Source organism: Berghia stephanieae, chromosome 11 (genome assembly GCF_034508935.2).
Source record: "Berghia stephanieae isolate SIO BIC M18660-M18661 chromosome 11, UCSD_Bste_1.3, whole genome shotgun sequence".
In the NCBI taxonomy this organism is placed as follows: Eukaryota; Metazoa; Mollusca; class Gastropoda; order Nudibranchia; family Aeolidiidae; genus Berghia; species Berghia stephanieae.
In genome coordinates, this window is record NC_088370.1 from 9,125,327 (window position 1) to 9,141,235 (window position 15,909).

General features: G+C 35.1%; 1 protein-coding gene across 1 annotated transcript; it reads right to left on the reverse strand.

Moving 5' to 3' along the window:
• Positions 1 to 4,317: 4,317 nt before the first annotated feature.
• Positions 4,318 to 7,396, reverse strand: LOC144956282 (Golgi SNAP receptor complex member 2-like). Its single transcript, XM_078886756.1, has 3 exons — positions 7,205 to 7,396; positions 5,712 to 5,944; positions 4,318 to 5,064 (listed from the first exon to the last, which is right to left on the reverse strand). The coding sequence occupies exons 1-3, from the start codon at positions 7,244 to 7,246 to the stop codon at positions 4,701 to 4,703; spliced, it is 639 nt and encodes a 212-aa protein (XP_078742882.1). The 5' UTR covers positions 7,247 to 7,396; the 3' UTR covers positions 4,318 to 4,700.
• Between the last annotated feature and the right edge of the window lie 8,513 nt (positions 7,397 to 15,909).

The window sequence follows — 15,909 nt, forward strand, 5'->3', positions numbered from 1 at the left end:
AGAGGTGGTACATTTTTATTTTTACACATTTGTGTAGTTAGGACAAATTTGCACACGCAAATCAAATTCACAATTACATTCACATTCTGATTGGCAAGTAAGATCATGTATTTCACAACAACAAAATTTGAACCAAGCGGAAAATAACCGGTTATTTAATCTGTTCCGAGTTTTCAAGTTACCAGTTTGTTTATGATTGGTCTATTCCAACACCAAGGTATTTATGACACATCAATTATCAACATTTTAATTTTACAGATAAATTACGTCAGAGAGAACATACTTTCTGGCAAACAAATAAAATATTTAGCAATTCTAGAATAATGATTATGATGATGATAATGATCGGAAACAGTGGATGCAATGATAACGGACAATGATGATGATAATGATTGGAATGAAACAGTGGTTGCGATAATGACTTATGATTATGACGATGATTATGATTGGAAACAGTGGATGCAATGATAACGGACAATGATATGTGACAGATGTTGTGATGATGATGGCGATGATGATGATAATGATTGGTGACAGATGTTGTGATGATGATGGCGATGATGATGATGATAATGATTGGTGACAGATGTTGTGATGATGATGATGATGATGATGATAATGATTGGTGACAGATGTTGTGATGATGATGGCGATGATGATGATGATGATAATGATTGGTGACAGATGTTGTGATGATGATGGCGATGATGATGATGATGATAATGATTGGTGACAGATGTTGTGATGATGATGGCGATGATGATGATGATTGGTGACAGATGTTGTGATGATGATGATGATGATGATGATAATGATTGGTGACAGATGTTGTGATGATGATGGCGATGATGATGATGATTGGTGACAGATGTTGTGATGATGATGATGATGATGATGATAATGATTGGTGACAGATGTTGTGATGATGATGGCGATGATGATGATGATTGGTGACAGATGTTGTGATGATGATGATGATGATGATGATAATGATTGGTGACAGATGTTGTGATGATGATGGCGATGATGATGATGATGATAATGATTGGTGACAGATGTTGTGATGATGACTTATGATGATGATAATGATCGGAAACAGAGGATACAATAATGAATGATAATGATCGGTGATAGAAGTTGCGATGATGACTAACCAATGACAGGGATGATGATGATGATATTCTCAACTGACTGATACATTTGCCGGCAAAGCACTGATTGTCGGAAGTTCTCAAGATAGTAACAAACAATTATTAACATCAATTATTGAAAGCTTCCCATAGACTTTGATCCCAGGATTTGGCATCTTCTTAAGATTTCTTTCCGGGGTCCAAATAACTCAGTCTGTAGAGCATTTGCTTCACAAGCAAAGAGACTGAAATCGATCCAGAGTCTAGTTAAAATTTAATTTCAGATGCCCCACTCCCCCTCCCTCCTCCTTGTCCAACCAGCAGTAATTGGGAAGCTGGGCCTGTTTGATCTGGCAGAAAGTACACTATGTGATAAACTAGCATCCTATCCAAAGGGTAAGGAGCAATTCTATTGTAAGTTTAACGCTATATAAACCAAAAGAAATTCCAGCTTCAGGGGCCTAATGGATCTGAAGGAATTTTTTTTTTGTTTTCAAACAGAAGCTTTTTGGCAAATTTTTATAAAGTGACATATTGGTTACAGCAATACTTTTGCAAAACCCTCAACTTTTGCCTCTGGAGGAACCAAACCTTAACTTGTAACTGCCATATTAAAAGTTTTGGCCAGAAAACCTGTCCTTTAAATATCGATCAATTTAAACGACTCTCACTCTCATCTTATCAAAAAAACTTCCAAACCTGAGACTTTGTGAGGTCTTTCTGAAGTCCCAGGTTTGAAAGCTTTTGCCAAGATGAGGGTCGTTTAAATTGAGTGATATTTGAAGGGACGAGTTTTCTGGCCAAATTTTTATATATGGGTTTTTCCAGAGTATGACAGTTAACTAGTAAAACAATATTTTTTTATATCCATTACTGTAGATAAAATTATAACTGTAGCTTTGTGGCCTTGTGATATATGACACTCGCCTTCACACTGATAGGTCCATGTTCAAACCCCTCTTGATGGCGCAACATTGAGTCCTTGTAAAAGACTCTCTAGTCACTGCAAACTAGTGTAAAAATGAGTATTTTAGCAGGTAACAACAGCAGTTTCTATGTCTAAATAAATTGTCAATTTCGCCTCACAGGCGTCGTGTCTCATCCTCCTACATTTTAAAGAGTTTTTGTTGGCTTGGGACCCCTTGTAAAGTGCTTTAAGCATGTTATACAGAGCAGAACCAATGTGTTTAATATCAATAGGGATAAACAGTCATTTGTGCTTTCAATTTTACTTCTTATAGATTTACCTTTACATGCGTCAATCTTTCAATTCAATCAAAACAACAAATTTTCATTTTTACGACCAATCACATGACTAGCAGGATTAGGACAAAATGGTTGACAACATTCCTGGTATTAATAATAACAATAAACAAAAATAAATGACATTCCAATCGCGCCTTAGACCGATTACAACAGGATCTAAGCGCTTTACATTCATAAAATAAATAACTTGGAAAAAAAAAAGAAAAGAAAATTAAAGCAATTTTAAATAACTTACATAGCAAGCAGGCAACATATTTTATACACACGATGGGTAAAAACTTCATTTACAAATTAGAAATCAAGAGACAAACGGACAGGTTTTCTATTTAGATTTGCAAGCTGATAATGAGTCAGCACTTTTAATATTATCGGGGAGAGCATTTGAAAAATGCGGTGCTGAAAATTCAAACGATTGCTCCCCAATCTTGCGGGGTGGTTCTGAGTTAGATAAGATTGTTCTATCGCTATTAAATGTTAGATTTCTACTTAAAAAATAGGGGTAGACAAGGTGATACAAATATCTAGGATGACTATTTAGTGTTTTATAAACAATCAAATATAATAATAATAATAATAATAATAATAATAATAATAATAATAATAATAATAATAATAATAATAATAATGTCATTTATTTATATAGCGCCTGTCCCACACGATATAGCTCTAGGCTCACCTATTTTATAGATGATGGTTTTCTCAACAGGTGACCTGATTATCACTTATCTATACAATTTGTGTTATTTATAATCAAAGTCTGAAATAAACACGTGATAACTTTCTATATGAAATGGGACACATTGCCTCAAACCATTGAGAAATTATGGAGCAGGCACTGGTGTAAGATGTCGTCAGAGTGTACCCGATAGCAAAAAGTAGTAAACAAAAATGAATATAACGACTTCAAAAAAGGATAAAATACCAAATACAGAACTTTTCGGGCTCAAAACCCTTCTTCAGCCAACAACAACAACAACAAAGTAATAAAAACATAAATGCGTTTACTTTAAAACCAGATATCTTTGAACCAGAGGTTCATTTCATCCACAAGACAACTGGAAGCAAAGGATTGTGGGAACCGAACACAACATTTAATTATTTTTCATCATTTTGCACTGAGTCATTCAACACAAAGATTTTTAAAATCACTTATACTTATACATATAATGCCATTTCTTTTCAAACTATAAACCTTGAGCATTAAATAATTACTGTTGTGAATGCCTAGCTACGGGGTCCTGCATCTGGTCTATCCCATTTCAATGCCGAATCGACGTGATGTCAAACATTTGAAAATTGGAAACGGTCAACACTTGTGTTTGTCTACATCTCTCACACAAACAGTAGGCGGGAAATGATTAAGTAGAAGGGTGTAAAAAAAATAAATCTTGTTCTTTTATTTTCGTCCACTGACTAATGGTAGTAACAATAAACTCTCTCTCTCTCTCTCTCTCTCTCTCTTTCATAGCATCCTGTCGAAAGGATAGCAAGCAATTGCTATTGTCCGTTTCACGCAAAAGAAACTGGGATTAACTCCGACTCCATGGGCCCAATGGCTTTGAATGACGACTACTACACCGTACCTGACAAACTCATTGTGCTCAGGATTCAATGACAGTCAAATAAAAAACTTAACAGATTTGCCAAGTCAATTTCAACCATTTGATAAAAATTATCAAATTTGTTTTTCCAAAAGTAATGGAGAACACGCAATTTTTGTGGGGAAATAAAGGTAAATTTGAACATCCATTTATATATTTTTATTACGTATTCTATTGTGGAACTTAACAGAGATTGCAACAAATCTTTTGAGATAAAAAATGATCCGGTAAATAAAGTCGGTGTGTGCGTGCAAATGAATCTGGCAATGCAGATTGGTATTTCTGAATTTCCCAGAAAAAAAAAATAATAATTTTAATTCTTTTTTTTTTTTTTAATCACTTTTGGTTACAGCCTGACTTTTTTGCATGAAGTATTTATATTTTTGTTTGGACTCCCCTGTCACATCAGCTGTGATAAGGTATCGGAGTCTGTAAGATCTACTTTTTTTTTGTCCCGATAGACTAGCACCCTATCCAAAGGGTAACAAGCAATTGATATCATCTGTTTAACACTATAGAAACCTGGATAAAAATCCATGCTCCAAAGGCCACACGGCTCTGAAGAGAGATATTTTGGTCTGCATTACGATATTTTAGATCTCAAATTGAGATTGTAATTAAAATTAGAGAAATCACACTGGCTGCTCATGAATTGTTGGACTCACCCTCGTATGAAAGACAAAGAGAAGACAAACAAAAACTATTACGTGAAGTACCTCCATGCCAAATACATAAGAATACAAAATACGACCATGCAAACGACCATGATGATCTTGTCCTGACTCGTACGGTTCTCTATCAGTCTCATCACCGTGTTGCTGGCACCCAGCGTGTTGGCGATGTCCAGGATGCGGCGGTGCGCACCCTTCAGCGTTGCGCGTTGATCTCTTAGACTCCCGATAATGCTGCTCCCGTGGCTGATGAGATTGTCCAGGTGACTGTGGGAGTCGGTCAGACGGGAATGATGTTGCAGGGCAGGGTCTATCATCACAGACTCCTGGTCGTTGGTCGTGAACGTCCTTGACAGTAAGGCTTCTCTTTCCTGCGTCTCCAGTTCTTTTACGTATCTGTCGTCCATAGAAAAAATAAAGAAATAAAGCAAAATATGAAACGAAAAGGAATGAAATGATTTATAAATCAATGTTTTGGGAAAGAGATGAGACAGTAAAATGATATTTGAGGAGACATACATTGATCATTAGGTATTTGGGTTGTTGCATTTGGGGGAGAATGGAGGGAGAGAATAATAATATTAATCCTCATCATGGTCATTTTTATCATTGTTATCATTTATTTTTATTAAATTGTTATCATTATTATTATTATTATTATTATTATTATTACTATTAATATTATTATTACTGTTATTACTATTATTATTATCATCATTATAATTATAAATATTATTATTATTATCATTATTATTATTATTATTATTATTATTACTGTTATTACTATTATTAGCAAACAGCAACATTTAACACGTAGGACGAGACATGACGCCTGTTAGGCGATTACAATTACAAGTTTTTTTTCCAACAGAGACAATGCTGTTAATGACCAGTTACTCATTTTACACCTGACTATAGTGAGAGAATGTGAGTCAGGACACAAACCCTGGATCTTCAAATCCGAAAGTGATGTCATACGACTCGATCACATAGTCGCACATTGCACCCCTAATTAGTAGCAAGCAGATCTATTTCCTACTTACCTTTTGTGTTGAAGTTGACGAAGAGAGCTCTGTAAGTGTTGACAGTCGTATTTCAGCTGGTCAACCCTTTGCTTGGCATTTGACCTCCTGGCCGGCGGTTCCTTCATGACGAGGATGTCGAGCCGCTCACAGTTACTGATGATGTGATCGATCTGGGCCTGGACTTCATTTTCTATCAAGTGGGAGTCTTCATCACCGAGGGACCTCTCGTATCGACCTAAATCTCCATGGACCTTCAATTTGGAAGACAGTTATATTTGTGACCCACTGTTTCAACATGTCATTATGTCAGGATGACTTATACTTATATGACTCAAAATTCCAAAAATTGAATTCATGGCCAAAATAAAAACAAAAAAAACATGGGTTTAATGAACCTGTTTTATCCCAAAACCATTAATTATCTCTAGATGTTTTGTATATATATATATATATATATATATATATATATATATATATATATATATATATATATATATATATATATATATATATATATATATATAAATCTTTTATAGCGAGCGTCAATTTAAACTGGCCAGCGATTAACAATGATTTCGGGTCAATTCAAATTTAAAATCACTTTTAGGCATTTGGATTTCCCCCGACATAATACGAGTTTGGGGCTGTAGGTGATATCTTACAATATGGTGAGCATCTTATATTTATCACTCACAGTCACAGGTGTTCACAGCTGCTATAATAAGAGTAACTAACTGTTCATGACCCTTTGTCAAAAAAAAAAGAAATATAAACATTGAGTCTGTTACAACAAAACTGCTGTGACAATGATGATGAATAAGATGATGATGATGACAAACAGCAATGTTTTAGCTATGCTTTGTTAGCCAGATGTTTTATGTTGTCAAAGAAGAAAAGAAAGCTATATTGCATACCAATTTTAAAAGAACCTAATTTTTTCTTTAAAGTTTCCCTAAAAATCCTTTTACCGATTCTAATACAAATTTAGCAAGTAACTGTGATTTTCAAAAAATTAAATGTAAGAAGATAGTATTTTTATACAAATTCATTCCAATTTGAAGAAAAGTTTTGTGATTTAAATTCATAAAGGGGGAGGAGGAGGAGGAGAACTAAGATAACTATAACTTATAACGTATTCATAATCAGCAGTCATCAGAATTAGAGTAAAAAGATTCAGTTTCCATATTCGTATTCATTCATCCATCAACATCTGCTAACTAGAGTGCTAGGAAACTGCAGGACCAGGACTGTCTCAGTCTCAGTCTCACATCATGCAACACAAATGAGAACCGAGCAAACACATACGCCATTTTCAAATAAAACAGCGTCAGTTAACAGTACTAGATAGTGGTGGTCACAGCCAAAAGTAAATTTAAATGAAAGTAAAAGCGAAGGATAGTGAAAATAAAAAAGGAAGTTGAGAGAGAATGAATGAAAAAGTGAGTGGAAAGAGTGAAGAAAGCGCATCAATCAATGGATGAAAAAGTATGAAGAACTCTACTCATACTTACATCTTGTAACAATTTATTTGTTTGGTGGTACAACGAGTCCATCTTCCCGATCGATAATTTATTGGTTGTGAGCTTCGACTTCTGATAGTATTTATTTGTTTTTAAAAAACAATCTGTCTTAGTTTCTACGTGTCACTAACCATATCAACAACAACAGCGGCCGAAGTCTACTGGGCTACTTCCGGTTTCGATATCAATCGGTCGTAAATAAAATATTTCAGTTTATTGTTATTACCAAAAATAATTATTATTTCGAGATTGATTAGAATATTAATCTGAATATATCGTTTGAATAAAAAATAATATTAGCTGATAAAATATGTTGAGCATCAACAGTAAGGGGAGCGATTAATGTAACAGTTCAAAATAGCACAAAATGCCCGATAAAGAACATTTCAGGCTCAAACCCCTTCTCTACCATAGATACTTGTGTTAGCAAAAGTAATAAAAACGGCCGTATACAGTGGAACCCATATATAACAGGTCCGGATATAACAGACACCCGGTTATTACATGTTTTGTTTTTTTTTAATCTCCATTTTTGACGTCACTCAGCTCTTTGTCATTGTTTTTAGCCAGCCATTTTTATAACTAGTTCTCACTAAATTCTATTAATCAGACTAAGGTTACACGTAGTTTTGTGTGTTGGTACGTGATATCTCCGGCTGGCGGATATGATGAGTTTGCTTGGTTCTATTTAACTACGCGCATAGCATCAATACAGTTGGCTGTTCCCCTTTCAGCCAAGGACTCCTGTTAGGACAAGGACAAAACCAGTAAATTCATTCCAAGACGAAGAGAGAAAGCAACTTGGTAAAGGAAATAATATAAGGGGAAGGGGGGAAATGGAAGAGAGATAGAAGATACATCAACAGTGACCTCCCATCCCACCAAGGGAAGTCAAAAGATCCGACCTCCCAGCCACCATGGGAAGTCTTTTACTCTTCTGCTACCATGAGAGGTCAAAAGACCAGACTCCTCTGCCAACATGAGAGGTCAAAAGATCCGATCTACCTGCCACCATGGGCGGTCTAACACTCGACCTCCCAGTCACTATGAAAGGTCATAAGATCCAACCCTTCTGCCACCATGGGAGGTCGAAAGACAACACCCAAGAAGGCAACAGCTTATAATGGCGCTCACACTTCTATGTTATGTCGATCTATCCATGATGCAAACTGTGCACTGTCGAAAACCCGCCAGGAAGCTTGGTCACAACACACCGTTCAACTAGATGATCTACGGTTTCGGGCCTTTGACCACAACGGGTACATGTTGGACAGGTGGCAAGTCCCCACTGATGTTGTGAGCGTGCTGTTGAGCAGAAAGCTGAATGTCACACCACAAGACCACAAATCCACACAAACAAAACACATTCAGTGCTTATCTATTTATATTATTTATTTATTTATTTAAATTAACTAAAGCTACAACAGCAAAATAAAACAATAAGAATAATATGGCAATCGCTTTATTGGAATATAAAATCTATTATCAAAACTAGAAATTGTTTTAAAAGCCACGGTATGTTGAATTATTGGTTTGTTTTTAAGGGTTTTACGGAGCTTGCAACACATTTAGGTCATATCAGCGCCAGTAAAAAGGAAGAAATCGGGTTAGTAAAAAGTTCTAGAATTACAATTAAAGAACCCAAGAAAATGTTTTTTTGTTTTAAGGGTTTTGCGGCGCTTGAAACACATTTAGGTTACATCAGCGCCAGTAAAAGGGAAGAAAATGGGATAGTATAAAGGTCTAGAATTACAATTAAAGCACCCAAGAAAAAGTAAGACATAGGGGGAATTGGTTCAAATAGGAAGTAGATGTAGATTCCAAGAGGACACTATTAAAGTACTTAGTTTGAGATCACCTAAAAGTCTCATCCAGACACAAGCGCATGTCCCCACTAAGAGGAATACACTCAAATGTTTACAAAGCATATATAAAATGTAAACAAAACATAAAACAGTGCATAACAGAGAGATGATTTACAAGGGAAAAAATATCATCTCCCAAAACTAACTTTACATTTGACTGTTTCCCTCCCAGCCAGGGTATCCGGCCAGGGCAAGGACAAAACCAAGTAATCTCATTCAGAGACAAAGACAGAAAGCAAGTTGGAAAACAGTTATAAGGGTATAGAAGACACAGTAAGTGCCTCGCTGCCCACTATGGGACCAGGGTATGTTGAATTATAACAATAGATAGAGTGCGAAGTGTACTTATTTGAAGGTCTGATAATCCAAATTGTCATGGTGTCTCATTGTTGTAATGGAAATACATACGGTCAAACCAACGTAAAAATAGTGTCCATTACAACAATGTTAAAACTAGTCCATACTTGCGTCCATCTATCATACCTGCAAATATGTACACATTGGAAAGCAATTTATTTGTTTTTTTTTTGTTTTTTAAGGGTTTTACGGCACTTGCAACACAGTGAGGTCATATCAGCGCTAGTAAAAAGGAAGAAAATGGGATAGTAAAAAGTTCTAGAATTACAATTAAAGCACAAAAGAAAAGGTAAGACAAAGGGGAATTGGTTTAAATAGGGAACAGATGTAGATTTCAAGAGCACACTATCAAAGTACTTAGTTTAAGATCACCTAAAAGTCTCATTTAGACACAAGCACAGGTCCCAACTAAGAGGAATACATTCAAATGTTTACCAATCATATAATATAATATGTAAACTAAACATAATACAATGCACAACAGAGAGATGATTTACAAGGAAATAAATATCATCTCCCAAAACTATAACTATACATTCGACTGTTTCCCTCCAAGTTAAGGAACTCCGGTAAGGGTCAGGACAAAACTAAGTAATCTCATTCCAAGACAATGACAGGAAACAATTGGAAAACGGGATGGGGGGGGGGGGGGGGGGGGGATAGAAGACACAGCATGTACCTCTCTGCCCACTATGGGATCCCCAGGATCCCCACCCAGGAAAGCAATTTGGAAAACAGATATAGGGGTATAGAAGACACAGTAAGTGACCTTCCTGCCAACTATGGGAGGTCAAGAACCCCACCCAGAAACCATTATATACATAATATATCGATGGTCGGATCAAACCTCTGAAGTCCAGATTTTCACAATCGGCGGATCAAAACTCTGAAGTCTACATACAAGCCTTGCGCACCTTGTTATATTTAATTTTGGGTGGACCAGACCTCTGATCCATCAAACCTGAGAGTGCAAGCTTCCTACATTCCAATACAATAAGCATCCATACAATTGCTATGATATTTCTATTTATAAAAAGCAGCTCAAAATTATGGCCTGTATGTGAAAGATACATTAGGAATGCAATGATAAAAGTCTACGATTTAGAAAAAATTACACATGGAACAAGAGAAGAAGAAAATTACGGTTATTTCCCTATTAAGTGCACCATCACTCTACCACCCTCTGAGCTCAATCATATTAAAATTTCATTTATTATTATCATCATCATCATCATTATTATTATTACTACCGTCAGATGATAGAATTAAAAGCACATGAGAGAAATCCAAAGGGGACAGGTTCAAATAGAAGAAGTAGATCCAAGAGCACACCATCAATGTACTCAGTTTGAGATCACCTGCATGTCTCATCCAGACACCAGCACAGGATCCCAATGACAGGAACACATTCAAATATCCACACAATATGTAGACTCAAAATAAAAACTTTGACAGGACATAATAGAAAATGATTTAAATGAAAAAAAACAAAAAAACAAATAACACTATACATTTGTTTGTTTGTTTTTAAGGGTTTTACGGCACTTGCAACACATTTAGGTCATATCAGCGCCAGTAAACAGGAAGAAAATGGGATAGTAAAAAGTTCTAGAATTACACTTAAAGCACCCAAGAAAAGGTAAGACAAAGGGTAATTGGTTCAATTAAGAAACAGGTGTAGATTCCAAGAGCACACTATCAAAGTACTTAGTTTGAGATCACCTAAAAGTCTCATCCAAACACAAGCCCAACTAAGAGGGATACAATCAAATGTTTAAAAATCATATATAATATGTAAACAAAACAATACAGTGCATAACAGGGAGATGATTTACAAGGAAAAAAATATCATCTCCCAAAACTAACTAACATTTAACTGTTTCCCTCCCAGCCAGGGTATCCGGCCAAGGCCAGGACAAAACTAAGTAATCTCATTCCAAGACAAAGACAGAAAGTATGTTGGAAAACAGATATTAGAGGATAGAAGACACAGTTTGTACCCCCTTCCCATTATGCCAAAAAATACTATAGATTTGACTCGTGCACAGTGCACTTAATAGGGATAACTCAGTAACTGGATTTGTAGGAAAAATATATTATATGAAGATATTAAAGTTAGATCAGCAGTATAAGAATTTAATGAGCTGAGGTAAACAATGTATATGATGAAACAACAGATATCAATATTAATGATGGACGATTACTCTCGGATACCCGCCAATCCCAGAACACATCTGGGTACTCGAGCATACAGTCACAGGTAAAAGGGAACCCGAACAATTCTCTTATTTTTACTGAAATTGTACACAAAAAATTATTGTTTATTTCACAACAGAGAAAAGTCATGTTTTCAACCAAAAAGCGTAACAAAAAACACTGCTCTAGAACTGTTTTATTGATTAAGGACAAATTTACCTAAAATCCATAATGTAAAGGTTGCTGCACGAAGCTCGAAGAAATAAATAATAATGTGAAATTGAATGTAAGCTTCAATTTAATTACAAAAACAGATCTGTTTTTGTAATTAAATTGAAGCTTACATTCAATTTCACATTATTATTTATACCTAAAATCCATACAATACTAACGTGAATGTGGTTTCACTTTCGCAGAGTTACAGTCGGATTCCTTTGGGAATAAAAAAGGGTCTACTTTTATCAAAGATTCCGCGTGGTAATCATTGTAAATTTGGTCTTGGTGGGTCAAATATTACCCAGGTCATAAGATTTGTGGGTAACCACATCACTAACAGACATACATTGTGAATAAAGTTCAACTCCTTTTATTATCAATAAAATGCCGAGAGAAAGTTAAAAGGGTTAAGGAAATTCACCCCCCCCCCCCCCCCCCCCCCACACACACACACACCCACACACAAAGATTGGATTTAACTTAGATAAACACAATACTCCAAGTGCTTCACATTGTATTTTTTAACAAAAATCATTTGATAATAGAACTGTGCACATTTATAACATAAAATGAAACATGAAGCCTATGAGGTGCTTGTTGAATTTTTGGACAAAGATAATGCCAATTGATATCATGGGGGGGGGGGGGGGGGGGGGGGGGCATTTCCAAAAGTACAGGGAAAATGGGTGCAAATAAATGTATGTTATTATAAAACAAATGTCTGGTGAGCAAACATGAGGTTTAATAATCTTGCCCAAGGAAAAAGAAATCAAAAGTGCCTGAAGTGGGGCTCGAACCCGGGACCTCACAGGACACAGCGATGCAAAGTCACTCGGTCACCTTGCACAATAATAATCATCATTATTACAACTAATAACAAATGTTTGTTAAATATTAAAAAATTGCATGGATTTTTTTTGTTTGTTGCTTTAGGTCTCTTCCAACACAATTGAGGTTATATGAGAGATTTTTTTTTGTTTGTTTGTTGCTTTAGGTCTCTTCCAACACAATTGAGGTTATATGAGAGACCGCTGAAACAAAAAAACAAGCAATCTAACAAAAATAGTACAAATGTAAATCAAAATCATAACCTAAAGATATCATAAGCTAAATTATAAATAACCAAGAACAAACAGGCAGAGGATTTACAGGAAAAAAAATATCCCCTGTCAAAAATACAATCACAAACCAAAGAAGCAGGATAGGCTAGTAAAGAGAAGAAGAAACGACATCACTATCGGATCGTACACCCATGCGAACATCATAGGTATATGATTCAAGGGTGATGCTCCCATCCAGCCACCCGCATTGCATGAATTGTAAAATTGAAAGCATAGACATAGACAAAATAGATTTTTAAAAAAGAAAACAAAAATCAAAAGATAAATGCAACATGTGTAGTAATGACAACATGTCGAGGATGTGCAAGATGTGTGTGTGTGTGTGTGTTTATGTGAGAGATAGATAGAGAGAGAGAGAGAGAGAGAGAGAGAGAGAGAGAGAGAGAGAGAGAGAGAGAGAGAGAGAGAGAGAGAGAGAGAGAGAGTGATGCTACTGACTCCCACATCATATGCAGTATTGACAACATTTTGAGGATGTGCAAGACGTGTGTGTGTGTATGGGGGGGGGGGGGGGGGGGGGGTGAGTCTATGTGTGTGTATGTGTATGTGTGTGATTGAGAGAGAAACCAGAGAGAGAGAGAGAGGCGGGGGGAGAGGGAGACAGAGAAATGCTGTACACATGAGTGTGTGATGATAGACAACAGGTCCATATACAATGTATTCATAGGAAGAGAGAGTGGAGAGCGTGACTAAAGTTCTTGGATATATATATATATATATATATATATATATATATATATATATGCATTCATTCGTAATCAGTGTTAATGTTAAATGCATCAAAACATGATAAATGAAACAATGATGATGAATGAGTCGTCGTCTTTGTGTATATTGTTTTTATTTTTAAGGGTTTTGCAGAACTTGCGACACATTCTAGAATTGCAGTTAAAGAACCCAAGAAAAAGTAAGACAAAGGGGAATTCGTTCAAATAGGGAACAGATGTAGATTCCAAGAGCACACTATCAGTGTACTTAGTTTGAGATCACCTAAATTCCCATCCAGACACCAGCACAGGATCCCACTAAGAGGAACACACTCAAATGTTTACAACCATTATGTACTTTTTTAAAAAATCACTGGAACAGTACATGACTGAGAGATGATTTATAAGGGAAAAAAATATCATCTCCAAAAACAATAACTTTACATTTGACTGTTTCCCTCCCAGCCAGGGTCCGGCCAGGGCCAGGACAAAACTCATTCCAAGACAAAGATAGTAAGCAAGTTGGAAAACAGATATAGAGGGATAGAAGGCACAGTAAGTACCTCTCTGCCCAATATTGGAGGTCAGGAACTCCACCCAGTCATTTGTCTCTATTGTTTCATTCATCTTGTTTTGTTGAAAAAGGGGAAATCCAAAACGTCCAAACTGTCTGTCTCAGTAAATGAAATTGAAGCTCCCAAAATTTCAAATTTCAAATTTGCTGAGTTTATAGAGACTTATCAAGCTATCCAAGAACTCTAACATAATCACACAGAGCCAAAGAACTACATACACACACAGTCAAACAACTACAATACATGTTACACCTCTGTCCATATAATTATAACATTAATATCACAACGCATGGAGAGAACATCTATAAACATGATGAAGATGAACGGTCAAAACATTCGGAAAAAAACATTTAAAAATTAACAATTGGGTTTAGTGGTTTTGTGAAAATAAGTCTAACAATCACAATTATAAAAAGTAATAAGAAAAACAAAACTCAATAAAACAACTACGAAAAAATAATAAAATAACAAGCACAGAACGTTTCGGAATCAAAACCCTTCTTCAGCCGATAAAAGATAAAAAAAAGAAGCCAGTAGAAACCTTAATGCATCATTTAAAATCCGGCATGTCTTGTCGGCCAGTACGATCTCATAACGTGGCCATGGGTTATTTGTACAGAAACTGACATTAATTTGTAAAGATATAAATAGTTCCGAAGAGAGAATCCGTAAAGGGTATCATTTAAAAAAAACAAAACAAATGTAAACAAACTAATAAGAGGAATGGATAAGGATTTAACAATGTTAACAAAAAATTAAGTTTCTATACAGAATGTTTAAAAATAAAAAAAAAAATACAACAATGGACAATTTCACACATCAACCAAAAAAAAAAAAACATACCCCAAACCTGAGCTTTTATCTTATCTTCTAAAATATAAACAATGAAAATGCAGGATGGTTTTTTTTTTTTATTTACTATCTAATAAAGAATTGAAATAGCTTGAAAACTAGAAATGATAGAAACATCTCGTCTTCTTTGCATAGTTTTCCATCACTATTCAAGTTTTTTTTTGTGGTGGAAATTTCAGGAAGATGCTATAATCCATCACAATACAGTGTTAAATAAATTTTATGTAAAACTGAATCAGATGCATCTGTATTTTTCTTCAAATTTTTTTGCGTGAAAAATTGCTCAAGTCAAATTTCTCCCTTTTTCCAAAAAACATGACTGTAGTTGTAACGGTTTAAAGCATCTTCCTGAAATTTTCACCACAAAAAACTTGAATAGTGATGAAAAACGATGCCAAAATCTAGATACTTCTAAAATTTCTAGTTTTTAGGCTTTTTCAATTCTTTATCGGATAGTAATAAAAAATCACACTCTATATCCTTTAAAAGCCTTATAGATGACATGATGTTGAAACAATCTCTATAAATAAATCACATTTGCTTTTGATTGTAACAAAAATTTATTCGAGAGCATGATTATTATTCTAAGTCATTCAAATTTGAAAAAAGCAAAACAACAAAAAAAAAAAACAAAAAAAACAATTATTTTTAACTTTTTACAATCTGAAATACAAATATAAATAGATAATAAATAAGACCAAAAAAAACAACAAAAAAAAAACCAAAAAAAAAACATTCTAAACATCATAAATAGTCAAAGCTATGCAGAGACAACTGAAACGTAATCAACATTCACTTAAACTATCT